This window comes from Sclerotinia sclerotiorum, genomic scaffold (genome assembly GCF_000146945.2).
Source record: "Sclerotinia sclerotiorum 1980 UF-70 scaffold_13 genomic scaffold, whole genome shotgun sequence".
NCBI classification, from domain to species: domain Eukaryota; kingdom Fungi; phylum Ascomycota; class Leotiomycetes; order Helotiales; family Sclerotiniaceae; genus Sclerotinia; species Sclerotinia sclerotiorum.
The window spans coordinates 971,456-992,202 of NW_001820823.1; the positions used below are offsets into that span (position 1 = coordinate 971,456).

The 20,747-nt window shown below is 41.9% G+C and overlaps 8 protein-coding genes across 8 annotated transcripts; 3 read left to right on the top strand and 5 right to left on the bottom strand.

Annotated features, from left to right (window-relative positions):
• Window positions 1-482: 482 nt before the first annotated feature.
• On the bottom strand, window positions 483-992 carry SS1G_09525 (reverse transcriptase; the record flags this gene model as incomplete). The annotated part of the gene is made up of 1 exon (XM_001589753.1): window positions 483-992. The coding sequence occupies one exon, from the start codon at window positions 990-992 to the stop codon at window positions 483-485; it is 510 nt and encodes a 169-aa protein (XP_001589803.1).
• Window positions 993-3,684: 2,692 nt separating this feature from the next.
• On the bottom strand, window positions 3,685-4,143 carry SS1G_09526 (hypothetical protein; the record flags this gene model as incomplete). Its single annotated transcript, XM_001589754.1, has 3 exons — window positions 3,685-3,749; window positions 3,783-3,921; window positions 3,985-4,143. The coding sequence occupies 3 exons, from the start codon at window positions 4,141-4,143 to the stop codon at window positions 3,685-3,687; spliced, it is 363 nt and encodes a 120-aa protein (XP_001589804.1).
• Window positions 4,144-4,451: 308 nt separating this feature from the next.
• SS1G_09527 (predicted protein) lies at window positions 4,452-6,557 on the top strand (the record flags this gene model as incomplete). The annotated part of the gene is made up of 5 exons (XM_001589755.1): window positions 4,452-4,498; window positions 4,607-4,683; window positions 4,979-5,091; window positions 5,590-5,679; window positions 6,102-6,557. The coding sequence occupies 5 exons, from the start codon at window positions 4,452-4,454 to the stop codon at window positions 6,555-6,557; spliced, it is 783 nt and encodes a 260-aa protein (XP_001589805.1).
• A 553-nt stretch (window positions 6,558-7,110) lies between these two features.
• Window positions 7,111-11,712, bottom strand: SS1G_09528 (hypothetical protein; the record flags this gene model as incomplete). Its single annotated transcript, XM_001589756.1, has 1 exon — window positions 7,111-11,712. The coding sequence occupies one exon, from the start codon at window positions 11,710-11,712 to the stop codon at window positions 7,111-7,113; it is 4,602 nt and encodes a 1,533-aa protein (XP_001589806.1).
• An 839-nt stretch (window positions 11,713-12,551) lies between these two features.
• SS1G_09529 (predicted protein) lies at window positions 12,552-12,701 on the top strand (the record flags this gene model as incomplete). The annotated part of the gene is made up of 1 exon (XM_001589757.1): window positions 12,552-12,701. The coding sequence occupies one exon, from the start codon at window positions 12,552-12,554 to the stop codon at window positions 12,699-12,701; it is 150 nt and encodes a 49-aa protein (XP_001589807.1).
• A 994-nt stretch (window positions 12,702-13,695) lies between these two features.
• On the bottom strand, window positions 13,696-15,324 carry SS1G_09530 (hypothetical protein; the record flags this gene model as incomplete). The annotated part of the gene is made up of 1 exon (XM_001589758.1): window positions 13,696-15,324. The coding sequence occupies one exon, from the start codon at window positions 15,322-15,324 to the stop codon at window positions 13,696-13,698; it is 1,629 nt and encodes a 542-aa protein (XP_001589808.1).
• Window positions 15,325-16,092: 768 nt separating this feature from the next.
• Window positions 16,093-19,118, top strand: SS1G_09531 (hypothetical protein; the record flags this gene model as incomplete). The annotated part of the gene is made up of 2 exons (XM_001589759.1): window positions 16,093-18,553; window positions 18,697-19,118. The coding sequence occupies 2 exons, from the start codon at window positions 16,093-16,095 to the stop codon at window positions 19,116-19,118; spliced, it is 2,883 nt and encodes a 960-aa protein (XP_001589809.1).
• A 470-nt stretch (window positions 19,119-19,588) lies between these two features.
• Window positions 19,589-20,156, bottom strand: SS1G_09532 (predicted protein; the record flags this gene model as incomplete). Its single annotated transcript, XM_001589760.1, has 2 exons — window positions 19,589-19,720; window positions 20,124-20,156. 2 exons carry the CDS (start codon window positions 20,154-20,156, stop codon window positions 19,589-19,591), a joined length of 165 nt encoding a protein of 54 aa, XP_001589810.1.
• Window positions 20,157-20,747: the final 591 nt, after the last annotated feature.

Below are 20,747 nucleotides of genomic sequence, written 5' to 3' on the forward strand. Positions count from 1 at the left end.
AATGCACGCATACAATACCACCGAAATCAGATTGACAAACAACTCTTCAGACAAACCATCCGAAAAGCTAAAAGATCCTTCTACCGCACAAAGATAGACCAGGCCCAACATGCCAAGGACATCTTCGCCATATCTAAATGGCATAAAACCACAGGCTCTTTCCATTCCCCCCCTCTCAAGGACCCCCTTCACCCCAACCGACCCCTTGCAACCGGGACCCCGGAAAAACGAACCATCTTAATAAACAATCTCCTCAAAAGAGATACAGAAGTTGGAGACATCCCTATAGATTGCCCAACTGTCCCTACCAAACAACTCCCTCCCCCAATCATCAATGCTCAAGCGATACAGAACGCAGTCTTGTTGGCAGGCAATACAGCCCCTGGGGCAGACGAACTCCCTACAGCAATCCTCAAAGAAGCCTGGTCTCTGATCGAGCCATTCGTCTCCCAACTTTACTACAGCTGTCTCCACCTCGGATATCACCCGAAATCCTTCCGCAGTGCGATCCTTGCAATCATCCCCAAACCCAATAAGGCCGACCTCTCCTCTCCCAGATCATACAGACCCATCGCCCTACTCTCAGTCCTCGGCAAAGGACTCGAACGATTAATTGCCCGGCAAATGTCCTGGACCTCGATCTCCCATAAAGTCCTTTCCACACACCAATTCGGAGCCCTGCCTCTCAGATCCTCAGTAGACCTCACCACCTGCCTTACCCACGATGTCGAACATGCACTTAACTTAAACGGCTCGGCCTCGTTGCTCACTCTCGATATCAAAGGAGCCTTCGACGCTGTCCTCCCCGGGCGCCTGATCCGGAGGCTCCGGGAACAAGGCTGGGCCCCTAACCTCACCAAATGGTTATCCTCCTTCGTAACCCGAAGAACCATCCAAGTTCGCCTAGATGGAACCACAGGCCCCAAAACAAACATTGAATGCGGGCTCCCACAAGGCTCCCCTATATCACCCATTCTCTTTATGTTATACATCGCCCCTATCTTCAAAATGGGGAAGGACACAATCAAATTCGGCTACGCAGACGATGTAGCTATACTAGCAGCCTCGAACTCTCTGGATGATAATGTCACCGAACTCAACGCTACCACACTGGAGATCCTAACCTGGGGCGCCTCAGAAGGCATCACCTTTGATCCCGGCAAATCAGAACTCATCCACTTCTCAAAACGCAGGACTGAACAGAACCCAGATACTACCCCTACAATTACTATGGGAGATCTAACAATCAAAGAACTTGCCAATGGAAAGCCCTATATTAGATGGCTCGGAATCCTCTTCGACAAAAAGTTATCCTTCAAATGGCATACGAAAGAACTAGCTACGAAAGCTATTGTAATAGCCAGAGCTCTTAAATCCCTGGGTAACTCTATAAGAGGAGCCCCTCCCAGACTACTACGGCAAGCCGCTGAAGCATGTGTCCTCAAACGTGCATACTTTGGAGCAGAAACCTGGTGGACAGGTAGAACACAATTCGGAATAAACCACCCTACTAAGGTGGAGGGCCATATCAACCAGTTAAGTAAGGTTACCTTAGAGTGTGCCAGAGCAATCCTGCCAGTATGGAGGACAACCAACATAGCAATACTGCACCGTGAATCAGGACTCCGCCCGCCTGAAATTGAACTGGACGACCTAGCTCGCGCTTCAACAGTTAGAACCAGAAGACTGGACCCCTACCACCCTCTCGCCTGGAGAGCTAAATGGATCCAAGAGGACCCCGGCTCTTTCAAGACCCGTTTCGCCTGCCGTATCCTATCTCTTCCGCCCTCGGAACAGATCGATCCCCTATCAGCCCCTAAATGGCTAGAATATGAATCAAGAGCAGAAATAATGAAGCGTATTCACAGCCCCAATGGCCGTACCAAACAGGAAGCAGCTACTGAATTCAACGATTTCTATGACCTACTCCCTCGCGAAGATATCGTTATCTTCTCTGACGGGTCTAAACTTGCAAACGGCAACACTGGTGGCGGTTTCGTAGGGTACCAAGACAACCACAAATTCTGCGAAGGGAGCCTTCCACTAGGAAGAATGAAGGAAGTAAGACTCCTCTCCAAATCTACCGGATCCTCCCAGGACACCTTCTCGGCTTTCCGCCAACTAGCCTCAACCTGGCACAATGGCACAGTCCATATCCGATGGGTCCCTGGTCATAAAGACGTAGCAGGAAACGAAGCGGCTGACAAAGCGGCCAAGGCAGGGGCAGCCCTCCCTCAACCCACAGGGGCCTACTCATATGCAGGACTCAGAAGAGTGACCAAAGGACTCAGGCAAAAAGCAATGAATCAGCTGTGGTCAACAGTGATCCCAACAACCTACAGAGACCTCGAGATCTTTACCTCACCAAGGAACCCAAAAGAACTCTCTCTCCCTAGACCCTTCCTAGGTCGCCTAATAGCTATCCGCTCAGGCCATGGAGACTTCGCATCGTACCACGAACGTTTCCTACATCAAGACGCACAACTGCTTTGCAGATGTGGAGCCCGTAAATCCCCAGTACACTTCTTCTTCTGCAGTATCGCCAAAAGAAACCACCCCCGGCCTAAAGGGAAACCTGCCGATATTCTTCCGTTCCTCTGCGGTACCTACGAAGGTGCTGAGGTATTAGCAAACTGGACGAAAGCGAACGGATTCTATACCAACATATGTCCCCTCCACCTCCCTCCCCCCCAATCTTAAAGGGCCCCATTCACTCGCTGTGAGACCCCAGGTCGCAGAGCTACCCTAACAGACAATCAAAATTGACCATAAAACCTGTATTTCCTTTGTAAGAGAAAAAAAAAAAAAAAAAGCTTATATAATCAATTGTGGAGGCGCTAAGAAGGTCATGGGGTTTTAGGCGGACCGGCTGCAGCTCGGCAGAATTCATACTAAGTAATCCCTCCACCAATAGGAAGGATTAATTTCTCATCAAGATCACGGCAGCTATGGGAATGCGCTCAGGAATCACTACACTCTGTAGAAATAGTATGTATATAACTATTAGAAACCCAGGAGTAACTCCCTGGCGGCCTTTGCCCCAAGAGGGGATGTCATGAGAATGGGGGGGCTTCGCCCCCTCGGCCTCTGGCCGTTAAATAATAACACACACACACACAAAGAGGTCTCTAAACGTACAATATTACTACTACTATTACTGTCATTACTAGATATTATAATTCACTCAATTATATAAAGAATAAGTATTTTAGACCTTCAGCGAATCTATTGTTGTTTTTCACCTATAAAGCATAAGAAAAAACTCATTGAATATAAGCTACAAAAAAATAGGGATTAAACTAGATAACCCAATCTTTAAACCTGTTACTGATGGAACCGGCCAAGAACACAATTGTTAATCATTATATATTATTTCCTGGTGCGCCCCGACTCCCCAATGATCCTGCCATACTCCGTAATAAAACAATCCATAGCACAAAACATAAAATAATTAGAGATAAGCCCTAGATCCTGACGTCGATCTTTTGCGTGATGATCTAAACTCAGGTATGTCCCTCATGTAAGATCTTGAGTTTGAGCTCGATTCGGATTTTATTCGAGGGGTTCGTCTGGAGCTTGAGTCGATATTTTCATTCGTATATTTCCTGAGTCTTGCACCCCGTTCCAACCCTTCTTCATCATCATATGTAAGGTCGAATGCACGCCGAAAGCTCTGCCCGCGGTCTAGAGCAAGATTTGTGCGTTTGGAAACTCCGGCATATTGTGCGGTAACAGATGGTGGAGGTGAGCTCATAGGTGGAGATGAGGTGGCGACGGGTAACGATGAGGTGCGGGGGGTAAGGATGAAGTTGCCGGTTGTGCGGTGGAAGGTGGGGGAGTATATTGTATAGCCCGGGTAAGACCTGTCGCCATAACTTCCTTGTGTGTCCTGTAATCACCAGGACCTGTCGTAATAACATTCTGAGTACATCGTTAGCACATATGCTTTGTTTTGTACTATATAAAATGGGGAATAGAGCGCACATCAATAGCAGAGAGTATAGGCAAAGAAGAAGACTCCTCAGAACTGTAAATACATGTTTGCTCATCGTTTTGGACTACCACCCAGACTCTAGTACCTGGGCACAACACAGCCAACTCATCACCTTTCTTCATGACATGCCCTCCTTCGTCTACGTTCATCACCAACAATTGGTGCAAGCTTCCTGGTATATTTGACCATCCTGGAGATGTAATGAAATTTTGGTATGATGATCTGAGAGAAGTGAAGCTGCAAAACTGATCTCGAAAGTTAAAAACTTGACTTTCAGTTAATCGAAAAACCGTTCGACTTTTTAAAAAGTATTAAAAGTTGGTCATATTGAATAAAAATAGTTCTTGAAGCCGCGCGCGTAGATGCGGGCGTTGATGCGGGCGCTTATGCAGCCTGTCATTTGTTCCTGAAAGCGAAAGCCGAACATCAGATGACGGGAGTTAGTTGAATGGGCATCATGAATACATGGGCTACTACTACATCTATGCTTCCAGGTTCTCAATAGTAAGTACATTTTTTTAAAAACAATACGCATTTCATTTCCCTAAAAACTTATCCAAACCATCATCTAAATCATCATCTAAACTATCATCATAATATCCTTTTGTGGAGTTATGAACTTGACGCAGTGGTACGCAATCTCTTTAGCAGCAATTGCAGTCCTCCTGATCCTTTACCGAGTTGGCTCCGTTAGTTCCGCCTTTCTTATAACACGGTTCCAGGTTCTAATATTGAGGCATCTGGTTTATCTATTATTTGTTCAATGGAGATATTGGACTGATATTACAAGATTGCAAGGCTTTCTTGTAGGAGGATATCTAGATATCAACGGCTTTTGTATGGGTCTTGGGGTAAAGATCATGTCCGATATTACTTCTCGAGCAGGAATTATGACCTTGGTGAACCTTATACCGCTGTTCTTGAGTGGGCGGACCAATACATTGGCCAATTTCATTGATATTTCTATTCATTCTTATTATATAGTATATCACTGGATTGATCGAGTTATGATTATTCAAAGCCTTTTGCATATCGCATATATTTTAGCTACTGGCCAGTTATGGACCTTCAACTCATCTCAAATTTTTGGAATTTCAGTAAGTAAAATTAAGTCATACTTGGTTCACTTTTATTATAGATATAGGCTGTATCAGCGTTGTTGCTCTTACTCATTATTATTTTTGCGGAGATTGATATTTGAGGTATTCCTCAAAATTCACTTTGTTAGCGTTTATTGTGGTTGTTGCCCCACTGGAATATATACCGCACCTTGGGTTGACTCGAAGCATATTCCCGATAATTATATTGTCCTTGTAATCCTTCGATACTATAATACAGTGGGGAAAGATAATTTACTATAACATTGATGGTGTTGGTCATTCCTTAACATCACAGGCCGATATTTTCCATTTCTATAATGACTCGGAAACGAGGACCGTCAGTGCAATAAGATTGACAGTCCTTAACCTTCACGGTATCAAAGTATTTGAAATGAATATAGCTTAGTAGAATAGGATCGGTCATTACTTTTCCTATTAATCTTTGTTCCTATATCGCTTGTATTTAATCTTTTCCAATATCATCTACATCTATAGTCTCATTCAGCTGCTCCTGCCTCTAAATCTGTATCTTTATCAACAACTGAAAATTTCGGTTTTGGACTGTCAAACTGGGATAAGGATTGTGTAATATGATGGCAGTTAATAGCTATTCCATTTTGATGATTTACGACATTCCAAGCGGGCCGAAATCATGGATCAAACACCGTAAACTGCCGTTGATACTGTATATACCAAATCTTGAATTGTAATAGATACCTGTTGACCTCCTGGGATCTTGGCAGCATATGCATATATATTGCATGATGCATATAAGGAGCAAACAAAACTCAACTTTTAATTCATTCTTTCCTTTTTGGTATACTGTTTGTTTGCTTTCAATATTTTGATTTCAAAGCACTTTAATTCCGAAGGCTGAATACCTAACCTTATTCCTTCATTTTTTTGAATATATACTCGCAGCTTAACTGCCTAGCTAGAGAATCAATCAATTCAATCTGATGCTCTTTCTAGTCTCAATAAACCCAATAATAAGAATGAAATCCGAGAACTGGACAGCCATCCTCAATACTAACAATATTCATCAACCATCGTCAACACATTCAAGAAATTACCCTTGGAAAATCAGCTCGAAGATCGGAATTCCAGGAAACACCAAAAGAAGTATCATTAGTGCTCTATTCCAACTCAAAATTGGACACGGATATTTCAAATCTTATCTTAAACGATTCGGAATCTCCACTAATGACAATTGTAGATGCGGGGAATGGGAATCTCCTGATCATCTTCTGCTCAATTGTTCCATATACAATACAGCAAGAAGATTGCTCAAAAAGGACAATCCCAATCCCCAACTCACTATGAAACATCTACTTCATACGAAGACAGGAATCACCAAAACTCTCGAATTTATCGAAGCCACGCGGATAGCCACTAGATCATGGCATCTCAATAGAATAGAGGAAGAGATAGGAGAACAAGATGAAAGAGAAAGGGTAACCTGAAGAGCCGAAGGGTTAGTGTGTGAACGAAGTGAATGACTTCAATTCAATTACTACTGTAATAAAGAACTAGGCGAACGCGAAAGAGACTAGCTCTTTTAGTAAGTCTATATAAGACTTACTACTTTCAATATGTAGCTAGCTGTTGGGTTTCTTGAGACTAGAAAGAGCATCAGATTGAATTGACTGATTTTCTAGCTGAGCAGTTAAGCTGCGAGTATATATTCAAAAAATGAAGGAATAGGTTGGTGTTGGGTTTCTTGAGACTAGAAAGAGTATCAGATTGAATTGATTGATTCTCTAGCTAAGCAGTTAAGCTGCGAGCATATATTCAAAAAAATGAAGGAATAGGTTGGGTATTCAGCCTTCGGAATTAAAGTGCTTTGAAATCAAAATATTGAAAGCAAACAAACAGTATACCAAAAAGGAAAGAATGAATTAAAAGTTGAGTTTTGTTTGCTCCTTATATGCATATGTACTATATATGCATATGCTGCCAAGATCCCAGGAGGTCAACACGCCCCCTCAGGGATTACCGAGTTAGTTAATAATGAGGTTATTCCTGAACCTGAGACCGAATGTCAACCATTCCCAAAAGATTGATAAAATGAGTGTGTTTCTGTGGTGGTAGAGGTTTAGTGAAACCATCTGCAACCATTTCAGTAGTTGGAACCCATTCGACTTGTAGCCTTCCTGCTTGCACTTCCTGGCGAAGCCAACAGGAGTGTATATCAACATGCCGGAGTTTTGTAACAAGTCTAGGAGTACTATGCTGAAGAAGTCGAATGGTTTGGCGATTATCACAGAAAATTGAAGCCTTTTCTTCGAGATCTAAACCAACATTCTTAAAGAAGCGTATCCACCACATAAGCTCTCGAGCAGTAACGGAAAGAGCCAGTATTTCAGAGTGTGTGCTGGAAGTAGTCACCGACTTCAGCTTAGTGCTTTTGAAGTGGATCAAACCTCCAAAGAGTATGAGGCAATATCCCATTGAAGAAACTCTTGTATCGATATCGTCAGCATGGGAGGCGTCACTCCAGATTTGAAAGTTCCTGGTAGTTGTTGCTTTCTTCCCATCGAACATGATAGCATAGAATTTGGTATTCTCAAGGTATTGCAATGTATGTACTGCTGCATTGATATGAGTAGCGGATGGATTACGAAGAAATTCTGATAGTATTGAAGATGCTTTTGCAATATCAGCCCGAGTCACAACAGCAGCGTAGTTAATGCTGCCAACTCGCTGCTGGTAGCCGAAAACCTGTTGCGGAGTTGCAATTGCTGGATTCTTTGTAAGTGCTGTTGTTGGCAATGGAGAACAGGCTTGAGGATTAGGTTTGATATTGAAGCGTGTTGATATTTTTGAAATGTAGTTATCTTGGCAAAGCCACAGACGATGATTTTGTCGATCTCGTAGTACCCTAATCCCTAAGAAGAACTGTATATCTCCAAGTGATTTGATGGTGTATGCTGATTTTAAGGTGTTTTCGAATAAGGTTAATCGTAGCAAATCAGCTTTCTTGCAAATTGCGATAATATCGTCGACATAGAAGAGAACCGTAAGCCAGCTATTGGTGAAAACACAGGGTGCTCCTGGAACTGGATCCAGACCAAAGTCGGTTAACGTGTAGGTCAGATCCTCATACCAGTATGCTGGAGACTCTCGGAAGCCATAAAGTGCTTGGTTTACGGAAATCACTTTCCCTGGGACTTCGAAGCCATCAGGGCACTTGCAAATAATTGGTTGCCTTAATGTTGCATGTAAAAAAGCATTGGAAACGTCAAATTGTCGAATCTCAAGATCGAAAGCTGCAGCGATAGCCATCATAGCTCTAAAAATTTGTGAAGTTAGCGTTGCAGCGTATGTCTCTTCTTCGGTTGATTGAAGATCTCCTCTGGCACAGATTCTTGCTTTGAACTTGATGAGATAACCATCTTGATCGAATTTATAAGTGAAAACCCAGAGTAATGGTAAAGGCTTTTGTCCTCTTGTAGATATATCGATGTATTCGAAGGTTTTACGTTCTTTCAGAGCGTTGATCTCATCCTCACATGCTTTTTGGAATTCTCTAGCATATGGATGCTGTACTAGCTCATGATAAAATCGAGGTGGAGGTGGTAGATCATTTTGATGTAATCTAGGAGTTCGTAATTTAGACCTTCCGATAGCAAATGCTGCAAAGTAGCTGGATAGTTGAGGAAGTGATGAAAGTGCTGCAGCATGATGTTCTTTCCTTTGTGAACGTCTAGAACCCTGAATTATATGGGATACGTCGATATCGGCACGTATTTGCTCTGCCAAAGGTGCTGTATTATGAGATGATGTTGTAGTGATGATATCATGTTGACTTAACGATGATGATGGGGAAGATGAGAGTTCTGACTCCGGTAATGATGGTATAGGAACATCTCCAGTAGATTGTCTTGTAAGTGCTTCTGGTGATAAGGTTGCTCTAGGCGTTGGCAATTGAGGGTTAGTTTGAGGAACCCCCTCATTGGTTGGAATACCATCATCCGTCTTGTTTGAAGAGCTTTCATTCGTTGGTCGCTCGTTTAAGCGATTGTGTTGTAAGTTCCATGGCCCTTCAACTACAATTATATCACCAATACTCTCATCTGATTCTTCACTCAACAGATTCGATATTTCTATCTCTTCTGCCCTCTTTTCGTGAATAGCTGCAGTATCCCGAAGTTGATCCTTAATAAGAAAGCCAATATCTATATCTTCTGGTCGATAATACCGGGTTTCATCAAATTTGACATCCCTACTTCGAATGACGCGATTTATGGAAGGGAGCCAGATCCTGAAGATATTCGTTGAATCATACCCTACAAGATAGCCCAGTTTTGCACGAGGTTGCATCTTCGCACGTCTTGGAATCTGCTTGTTGAGCACATATGCCAAGCACCCATATGGATGTAGATGTGCTAGCGAAGGTTTATTGCCAGTAGCACTTTCAAATGGTGTTTTCCATTGAAGAGCTCTTTTTGGAGTACGGTTTTCAAGATAACCGGCTGTTTTAATTGCTTCTGGCCAAAGGTTTTGTGGTAGGTTTGCTGAAAGGAGGAGGGCTCTTGCTCTGACCATGAGCATTTTACCAGCATTCTCTGCAGCGCCATTCTGTGCTGGTGTATCTGGTGGAGTGCGTTCGACAATGATGCCACGTTTGTCTGTGATCCTCTTGAAGTCGCCCCCTAACGTAGTTTCACCGTCGAGGCGTATGAATCGGACCTTTGAGCCGAATTGTGTTTGTATCAGAGAGAATTGAGTATCCATAATATCGATCATCTCTGTTTTCCTAGTTAGAACATACACCCATTGTATTTTGTGTGTCGTACACCAGAAGTGGCTGATATATCGGGTATTATTATAAGCCTCATCCATCTCGAACAGATCCCATGCCAATCGATCTCCGACATGGCCGTTCTCTGGCATCTCCTTCCTTGGATTACGAGATATAATCTGTTGAGCCTTCGAGAGATTACAAACTTTGCAGGTAGAGAAGGAAGGTGTCGAAATCGTTTTGTCGATAATGATATCAGTAGTTGCTGATTCTAGGTGCTGAAGGGCTTCGAGAGAAGGATGGCCTAGAAGATCATGTAACTCTGTTGTTGTAACCTTTCGGCATATTGATTTGGTGTGGTTTTTGGTGGCAAACGAAGCATGCTGAGAAAGGATAATAGGATCGAGGGTCCAATGGTCTCCTGTTTGCTTCAGAGTAATAAATGCAATGCCTTCTTTTGTAAGGACATCTGGGTGTTCAGTGTTCCAATGTACACCTTTCTTTGAGAGTAAAGCTAGAGAGACTAGGTTTGTAAGAAACCCTGGGATGTACGCCACTCTTTTTAAGGTTATTTGCCCTGGCCCAGTTGGTGTATTGATCAACATAGTGATAGTACCGAATGCTTCAATTTGGAATCGGTCCCTTCCAGCGCTTATCATATCGGATGGCTTTCCAAACTCTTCAAGAACAAAGTTGTGTAGAGAGTTGGTGACATGGGTATCGGAACCGCTATCAATTAGCCATTTGTGAAGGATGCTAGCATTGTTGTAGGTAGGACTTTGTTTAGTGAGAAAAGCCCCAAGATCCTTATCTTTCTCTTTTCCAGATTCTGAAGGATTAGTCAATGTTTCCTTCCATGCTGGATCCCAAGAGAGATTTGCTAGCTTGAGAAGTTCTTTAGTTCCTTCATGTCTACGAACAAACCAGTTCCTTCGTTTTGTTGATTGCCTTCCCCAGAACTTCTTGAAGTATTCAATATCGGCATCGATTGGTTTCCAGTTCCTTGGTCGATTATCCGAATATAGATAGTAGCATTTTTCATATAGATGTTTCTTGCCACATAGACAGGTTCTCTCTCCTTCCTTTTTATCTTTATTCCCATCCTTATAGGTTGCAAATGACGTAGAAGAGGTTGAAGTAGTTGATGCCTGTGTGAGTCGAGTGTAGTTTCGAAAGTCTTCGATTAAATCGTACACATCAATCGTTTCTTCAGGCTGATTCTTGAGCTTTTTGGTGATCTCCAACAGAGTTGAAGTTGCCCAAGAGGAGCTGTGATTCATAAGGGCTGTAGAAAAGTCGAACGCAGCTCGATTTCGATCGACGTCTGGCAGATTGAGAGTTTTAGCCTCAGTGTAGATGAGTTCCCATTCGTTCAACCATTCATAAATATCCTGATTGGATTTGTAGGGTTGCTTTACACAATTGTATCGTGCTACGACGGTAAGCTCTCTCGCACGATCAGTTGGTGCTAGCCTTTTGCGTAAATCAGCAAGCACTTGAGGTGCTGTGATACTGGTGGTACTAATAAACTTTTCGCAATTGCGGTTGATTGATGAAAGTATGTACTTGAGAACCTCTGAAATGGCCTTGTTGATTTTCTCGTATTTGGTATTCTTGATACGATAGTTCTCTAGTTGCATCTGATATTGCTTTAAAGCCCTATCAATAACAGCCTCAGAAGCATTTTCATCAACTGTGGGTAGCTCTGGTTCATCTAGCAACTCTGGTATAGGTACAACTGTTGTAGTGGGATCAAGGTATACCCAGCATTTGATGCCGCCGGATTCTGCAATACGCTGAACATTTCGAATCCAACTATTCCAATCCTCTGGTGAGGAAAGGATGATTTTAGTTGAATTATCGCCTGTAGTCATATTGAAGAAATAAAGTCAGAATTATCGAGGTTTGGGTTTTATAGAAACCACACTACGTAAGGTAATTCTTAAAAGAGTGAAACTTGAAGGTATCGTAGAGTTTCGGTATATGTGAATCAAGTATTGTGCAGGATGTTTAATTGAAAGTCAGCACCGGGCTCATAACTGTTGGGTTTCTTGAGACTAGAAAGAGTATCAGATTGAATTGATTGATTCTCTAGCTAAGCAGTTAAGCTGCGAGCATATATTCAAAAAAATGAAGGAATAGGTTGGGTATTCAGCCTTCGGAATTAAAGTGCTTTGAAATCAAAATATTGAAAGCAAACAAACAGTATACCAAAAAGGAAAGAATGAATTAAAAGTTGAGTTTTGTTTGCTCCTTATATGCATATGTACTATATATGCATATGCTGCCAAGATCCCAGGAGGTCAACAGTTGGGTATTCGGCCTTCGGAATTAAAGTGCTTTGAAATCAAAATATTGAAAGCAAACAAACAGTATACCAAAAAGGAAAGAATGAATTAAAAGTTGAGTTTTGTTTGCTCCTTATATGCATATGTACTATATATGCATATGCTGCCAAGATCCCAGGAGGTCAACACTAGCTCTTTAGACAGAATACAATTAGACATACAGGACCTACGTAATCCGTGGGTGCTACGTCTTCCGTATCCTTCTCGTACCAACAGTTAGAATAACCCCTTTACAACCCATATTACCAACTTTGCAAATTTTCAAAGTTAAATTATCACCCACCCAAACATTAAAACCATCCATTATCCTCAATCTGGCCGCTTCTCCTGGTCAATTCAGCCAATACCTGATCACCTTGGTCAATATGATCAATTTATTTGGTCGATTTGGTCATTTCATCTGGTCAATTTGGTCAGCTCAATTGGTCAATTTGGTCAATTTGGTCAATTTGGTTGATTTGGTTGATTTGGTCAATTCATCTGGTCAATTTGGTCAATTCATTTGGTCAATCTGATCAATTCGGTCTATCCATCTGGTCAATTCATTCTCAATCGTGAGGTTTTACCACCCCAATTTGAATTTTAATTATTTCATTTGTCATTTTCCTTATTAAATACGAAGAGTATCGGTAAGGCGGGCATGGTTCCCTAGGATTAGTTTTCACTTCCCCCATTCAAACATTAGAAGATTGAGGCTCTCAATCTCCCCAACCTGTATTAGCTACGGTCGAATAAGGCCAGCTACCCTCCATTTATTATTGTTAGAAGCCTACAAAGCTCCTAGCCGTCTTAGATAGTCATAGACTCAGTTTAGACGTTAATTTAATCAATCAATCAATCAATCAATCAATCAGCATAATGGGATACTGTTTGTTGTAAACTAATAAGTCTAGTACCCCACTTCTCTGCCACTCCTAATCTCGGCCACCCTTTTACACCAAAAATGACGATTTTCATCTATTAATATTTAAATAATTAATGAATAAAATTAATTGAAATTTCAATTACAAAATATTTTATATAGTTATAAATAGATTCTGAAGGTTTCAGAATTTTTGCGATTTTATTGGTTGAGGTATTGAAGGTTAAAGTTTTGATTTTCGATTTATATAGAATTGTGACCAAAAGGGTGTTTATAGACCAGCAATTGTATTTAACTTAGAATCTACAGGTGAAGAGCACCTGTAGATGGGGATAGCTACTCTATATACACACAAATGAATGGCCTAGTCGCAATGGCTAGGCAAAAAGAAGTCATATTTATCCCTCCAATGATCTTACTTTACCGATAACCATTGATACCTAGTACTTGTCCGGATCTGATCCTCAGGTCACCTAAATCGTATACTAATCCCGAGTAATCGTATCATGTGTGGACATGGTTAATGTAACGTGGTTTATCAGTAACCGGAACATATCAGTAACCGGAACACTTTTACCTCAATTACCCATATTCCATTAAAATAAAATTACAACAACACCATAAATTAGGATTGAATTATATACAATCTAAAGATCAACTAATGCTGGATCGAACTGACAAGTTCGTGCATTATGTAAAGTACTACCGCATTTGCTACATCGTCGTATAGTAGCTTGCCTCCTTGCTGAAGAACCATCATTTGTATATTCGTCGCGTCGTATCTGATCTTCTACATTCTCTTGTTCTGATATACTATGCCCATCTTCTACTGAAAGTGCTCCTCCTTTTCGTATTAAAGCTTTTCTAGCTCTCCGGAGTTTACTAAGTGCTTCATTTGCTTTGCGGAGACTATGAACCTCAGCAGTTAAAAGCGTATTCGCATGAGCTAGGAGCTCTATACCCTTAGCTAAAGCTGCAACTGTTTCAAATATTGGAGTAGGTGAACTCCCTTGATGCCGAGCAATACGACTTTTCACTAAAGTGGATTGGGAAAGAGCTTCAGTTGGATTGTGAGGTGTTTGAGATTGCCATATATCAAGATCGGCTGATATTAACCTATCTGATGGAGTTCTTATTCGAATATCTAGCTTTGAAAGTACAATTTCCGGATTAAATGGGATTAGCCCAGCTCCGCGGAACCCAGCTTTACCATTCGATATAGATATTGCTTCGATATATGCAGCTTTGAAGGCTTGAAAGAACTCGGTTTTGGTAATATGAGTGATATGCGCCTTGATAAAGTTCTCGATTTGTCGACTATATGAACGCTTTAAAGAACCAAAACAACCGATATCGAGTGGTTGAGTTAAATGCGAAGAATGAGGTGGTAAACTAAGTAATATAATGTTGTGTTCCTTGCAGTATTCCTGAAATGCTGGCGATTTATGACTTTCATGCCCATCAAGCACTAGCATTCGATATCTACCCACTTTCCTACTTTCAGTATGCTTGTTGAAGTGCTTAATCCATTCAAGACCTGTCTCATTATCTGTCCATCCATTGGTAGTAGGTTTAATAAGCCAATCGTATGGTAAATCGCCTTCGGTATACCAATTTGAGAGGTGGTGTTCGCCTTTTACTATCAAAAACGGAGGTATATTATGACCTTCTCCATCAACACAAATAATCGCTGTAGCCCATTCTCGATTGCCTGGTTGTATAGCTTTGCTTTTTCCATATCGATCAGCTTTAGTAACTACTATATGTGGTGATATTTGTCCCATCATAAAGCCTGTCTCATCGAAGTTGTATAAATCGCAGTCTAGAATACCATATTTGGCCCGCATATTCGATACTAATCGAAACCATCTTTCAATAAGCTCTGAATCTTCGCAGAGAGCTCTTTGAAAGTCATAAACGCGATTAAAACGCGTCTTTAATTTTGTATGTCGTTTCACAAAGCGATGAGCCCAGAGCTTTCCAACCTTCTTCGCACCCCGCGTTTCGAGTATATAATTCGCCATATCTTCCACATCACTTATTCGAGGACTAAACCCTCTCTCGTCCATATCAATTATATATTGAAAAAGCGATTTCTCCTCTAATTCCGTCATTTTACAATGTATTGATCGAGATCCAGCTTTCGGCGTTCGACCGGCCATTCTGTAGGTAAGGGTAGTATGCGGTATATTATAGATTTTAGCAGCTCTTCGCACACTTAGTTTTTTGGATGAAGCAATAGCTTGAATGGCTAGATTAATTTGCGACTCTTGCATATTGATTGAAAGGTTGAATATGGATTTATCGCGTGTTAAAGTTGAGAGGTGGTAATTGAGGTAAAAGTGTTCTGGTTACTGATATGTTCCGGTTACTGATAAACCACGTTACCTGAGGTTTCTTATATAATAAGGGTGGGAGGAAAGCAGGGGTTTCCGTCACATTTTTAAATAATTTAATTCATTTGATTAATTATAATATAAATATTCGAAAAAGGTTTACAATTTATTTTTAGTAATTTTTATTGAAAATTTATTGAAGTTTTTCAAGATTTTTAAACTTGTATATAAATCCTATACAAATTGAAAATCAAAATTTAAATCATGTTACGATGGTAACAGCTGACTTGTTTTCGTCAGCTTGGGCCATGTGCAAATCGGTTTCGATTCGCTCAATTTACTATGAGATTTCGGTCACCCTAAGAACTTATATGCACGCACCATCAGAGCATATAAACAAGTATGCTGGATCAGTCAGGATCACTGGTGATCCAAGGTGATCCAAGGTGATCCAAGGAGTACGAGGATCTATATATTCAGTATGAATTCCTTTCTGTAGAGCTTCGTGCTCAAGACCAATCATTTAGTATACTCTACTATTAGTTACGAATTGCATATCATTATTGTCATTACTTAAGTCCCTGCTTGACGCCTAGTTATAAACCACCTCGAGAGCCTAGAGCACTTCCACATGATCTAGACGGCAAACCTCGTAACACTTTGAGCACCATTACTGCTTCAAGTACCGACTCGATAAGTAACGACATCATGTCTTCCAAGACACCACAGCCTAGCAACCCCGCTACAACCAGTCAGGTCACCCCCGAAAGTACCGACAAGGACGGAGACATTGCCATGGGAGGTATCGAAGACCCCAAGGAGATTACCGTCACCGAGACTCTTAAAGTCGCCCTACCAGACCGATTCACAGGCAATCGACAAGAGCTAGAAACCTTCTTGCTCCAACTTGAGATCTACTTCCAATTCAATCAGGATAAGTTCAACCATGACGCCGACAAAAGCGTCTGGGCTGCCTCCTACCTCAGAGGAGAAGCCGCCAAGTGGGTCCAGCCCTACCTCAAGGATTACTTCACCAACTTGAGCGAGCCTAAGAAGCGAATGTACCCAACTCAAACCATCTTTGGGAGATTCGAAGGTTTTAAGAAAGAAATACGACGAGTATTCGGGAACATCAATGAATTACGTGACGCTGAGTCCAAGATCTATGGCCTCAAGCAAACAGGGTCAGCAGTTAAGTACGCTGTGGAATTCAGGAGGTATATAGGTACCACTGGATGGGAAGAAAACGCGATGATGAGCCATTACCGGAAAGGGCTCAAGCCTGAAGTCAGGCTAGAACTGGATCGCAATTGCACTTGGGAAGACCTAAACGAGTTAATCGAGGAATCTATTAAGGCGGATGAGATGCTCTATGAGTATCAGAAGGCACGCCGATCTTCCAACTTTCATGGAAACCGAGATCGTGGTAAGTACCACAAGAATGAAGGAAGACCTCGAGAAATCAGACAATCCTACGGAGAACCAATGCAATTGGATGCAAAGTTTAAGAACAAACTACCCAAGGAAGAGGTAGAACGCAGACGCAAGGACAAGCTATGCTTCGAATGTGGCAAACCAGGCCATCGGGCCAGGGATTGCCGAAGCAAGAGATCACCAGGAGGAGGTTATCACAAGAAGTTCGGCAAAGGTCAACTCAATGCCACCTTTGTACCCCAACTATGCGCTTCAAATCCAATCGAAGACGATAGTTACGAACGTGAAGAACGTCAAAAGGAAATTGACGCAATGTCACGAGACCAGGAAGGGTTGAAAGCCATAGACCGATACGATCTGGAGCGTCTCCGAACCCCTTCACCTCCCCTTATCAAGGAAGACCCGAAAGAAATACCGTCGGTAGAACACGCGACGATGAGCTGGATAGCTTGCTACGATGAATCCTGCAGAATTCACCTATCAGATAAGGAAGCCACAGGATGGTTTCCCCAAAGAAAAGCAAAAGGACCCTACAAGAAGGGAAGGTCAGAAAAAATATCGTCACATGGTCATTTAAATGGTCAGTTACACAAAATTGACCAAATTGACCAAATTGACCACAACAAAGTTTTGGGTCAAGGACAATTGAATATCGCAGGACAGGCAGGACAGATTTACTGGGTTGCGAAGATAAAAGGACAAATAATACGAGCCATGATCGATTCAGGGGCTACGGGAAATTTTATTGCACCAAAAACTGCGAAGTACTTGGGAGTGCAACTTCAGACGAAACAAACCCCATATCAATTGCAGCTGGTTGATGGACAACTAGCCGGATTGGACGGAAAGATTTCGCAGGAAACACGCTCAGTACAGATGATCATAGACCAACACAAGGAGATCATCCAATTCGACGTCGTCCCATTAGGAAATCAATCAATCATCCTAGGGATGCCATGGTTAAAAGCACACAACCTCCAGATTGACTGGTTGTGGGAAACTGTAACATTTCCAAACAAGAGCGATCAACGAGATACGCTAGAGCCTGCGAGGCTGAACATACGCGGTGGAGAACTGAAGGCGAACAGCACCACTAACGTAGGACGCCCGGTCCAGGGTCTTCCATTAACGGCGAAGGAAGGTGAACCTCCCGTACAAATGAAGAATAAGCAAAAGAAGCTGCTTAAAACCACCCCTGTAGAGAAACAGGACGAGACGCCAATACCGGTACAGTACCAGAAGTACAAGAAACTATTCGAAGAAAGAAAAGGCCATGAAGCTTTACCAGAACATAAGCCATGGGATCACGAGATAGTATTGGAGGAAGGCAAGATGCCTCCATTCGGACCAATCTATCCAATTTCAGCCTCTGACCTAAGGACGCTTAGGAATTACATTGGCGACGCACTAGAAAAGGGATGGATCAGAGAATCCACCTCACAAACAGCTAGCCCCGTGCTATTTGTACCAAAGAAGGATAGTACGAGGAGACTGTGCGTAGACTATCACAAGCTCAATGATATAACGATCAAAGATCGGTACCTACTTCCATTAGCTACGGAACTGAGGGATCGATTGGGAAAAGCCAAGATTTTCTCCAAGTTTGATCTACGAAACGGATTTCACCTCATCAGAATGAAGGAAGGTGAAGAATGGAAAACAGCATTCAGAACTAGATACGGATTATACGAGTACCAAGTTATGCCATTCGGATTGACAAACGCACCAGCAACATGTATGCACTTAGTCAATAATGTATTAAGGAAATACCTGGATATATGCTGCATATGCTATCTAGACGACATTTTAGTATTCTCGGAAACAGAGGAGCAGTATGTCAAAGATGTCCAGAAGGTTTACAACACTTGGAGGAAGCAGATCTTCAATGCAAACCTAGCAAGTGTGAATTTCACGTCACAGAAACGGAATTCCTGGGCTACACTATATTCTCCGGAGGTCTCAAGATGAGTCCTAACAAGGTAAAAGCAGTTATGGAATGGGAACCCCCAACCAGCGTGAAGGAAGTACAGTCCTTCCTGGGGTTCGCCAACTTTTACCGAAGATTCATCAAGAACTATTCAAAGATAGCCGCTCCAATGACGGAGGTTACCAAGAATAGTCAAGGGGAATTCCGATGGACGGAAACAGCGCAAGAAGCATTCGAACGCCTTAAGCAAGCATTCGCAGGAGAACCAGTTCTCAGGGCATTCGACCCGGAACTACCAATAATCGTGGAGACGGACTCCTCAGACTACGCAATAGGCGCAGTACTAAGCCAACCAGGCTTGAATGAGAAATAGCAACCAGTCACTTACCATTCACGCAAACTATCGCTAGCCGAATTAAACTACGAGATATATGACAAGGAATTGCTAGCAATAGTAGATGTTTTTAGAGAATGGAGAGTTGTTGACCTCCTGGGATCTTGGCAGCATATGCATATATATTGCATGATGCATATAAGGAGCAAACAAAACTCAACTTTTAATTCATTCTTTCCTTTTTGGTATACTGTTTGTTTGCTTTCAATATTTTGATTTCAAAGCACTTTAATTCCGAAGGCTGAATACCTAACCTCATTCCTTCATTTTTTTGAATATATACTCGCAGCTTAACTGCTTAGCTAGAGAATCAATCAATTCAATCTGATGCTCTTTCTAGTCTCAATAAACCCAACAGTATCTTATACTTTCCTCTTTTGTTCAATTCATTACCAATCTCCAAAAATAACCAATCTCGGAAATTACAACATTACAAAGGAGCAGTTTCCTTATCTAGATTTGCGGATATCGTAGGATGGAGCAGAGGTCCATTGATCAGTTGATCTTTCGGATGTTGTGAATGTTGGTTCGTAATCGATTCGCAAGGTTACAAGAGGCACTTGAATTACTTGTTTCTTCACCTATTATTCTAGGTTCTGTCTTCTAGGATTGTTACAGCTAGACTTCTCTCCCAGTTGTCTATTTTGGCATCCTCATATCTTCTGTTTAAACTTCGACTGGCCTTTTGATTTGCTTTTGGCTTCTAGTAAGTCTTTTCTTATTATCCATCTACAAATATACAATTGTATTCCTTTACCAACAATACCCGCTCAGCTGAACTGGATGCTGTTGCAATTCTTCCACTCTATACAGCATCATTTACACGCCAAAAAGGAAGGTCTTTTAAGATTCGTTTAGAGGCTCCGCTACAACTTTCCTATCTAATATCAAGCAGCTAGTATCGCATATCTGGAATAGGAAACTAGTTAGGTTTTTGTTGCTCTTATCTTCCTTGAATTTTGCTTGCATTTGTTCATTCCCTACCTTCACCGTTCCAGATATTCTTTCTCCTAGCATGTTGCAGCTGGATTCGTCCGTTTAAATCCCTGTTCCGTCCCCCTCAAACGCATATTTAGCATCTCGGCTTGCCTTTTAATTCGCTTCTAGCTCTAGCAAGTCTTTCTCCGTCCCTTGTTAATCATTTGTGTCCAGCTGAAATCAGCTTCGCTAATCTTAAATGACATCTAGTTATTAGTATAGTGCTATTCATTCATCATCGTCGCCAGATATCCAATCGACTTTGCCTTTTGGGTACACTTTCTCATTTTATCCATGAAATCCTAGTCTTCTGCATATACGAGAACATGCTTATATGGAAAACTATCGTTGGGTTTCTCCTCGGCTTCGCTCCTAATTCCGCTCTCCAGTCTTAACGAGCTGACGTGGAAGGTCTAGAATCAAGAAATTGACCAAGGGTTATACTAAAGCAAGGATGAATGATGGAAATCTTCAGGATTCTCATGATCATATTGACAATATTTCTATGATTGTCGTGGCATTGCAACAGAGTGACAGCACATATCAGCTTGTATGGGTAGCAGCGTTTGTAATCCAGAGATTTAGAGTTTCTTTCACCTTCATCTTTTGGTTCGCTGACCATTACTATCT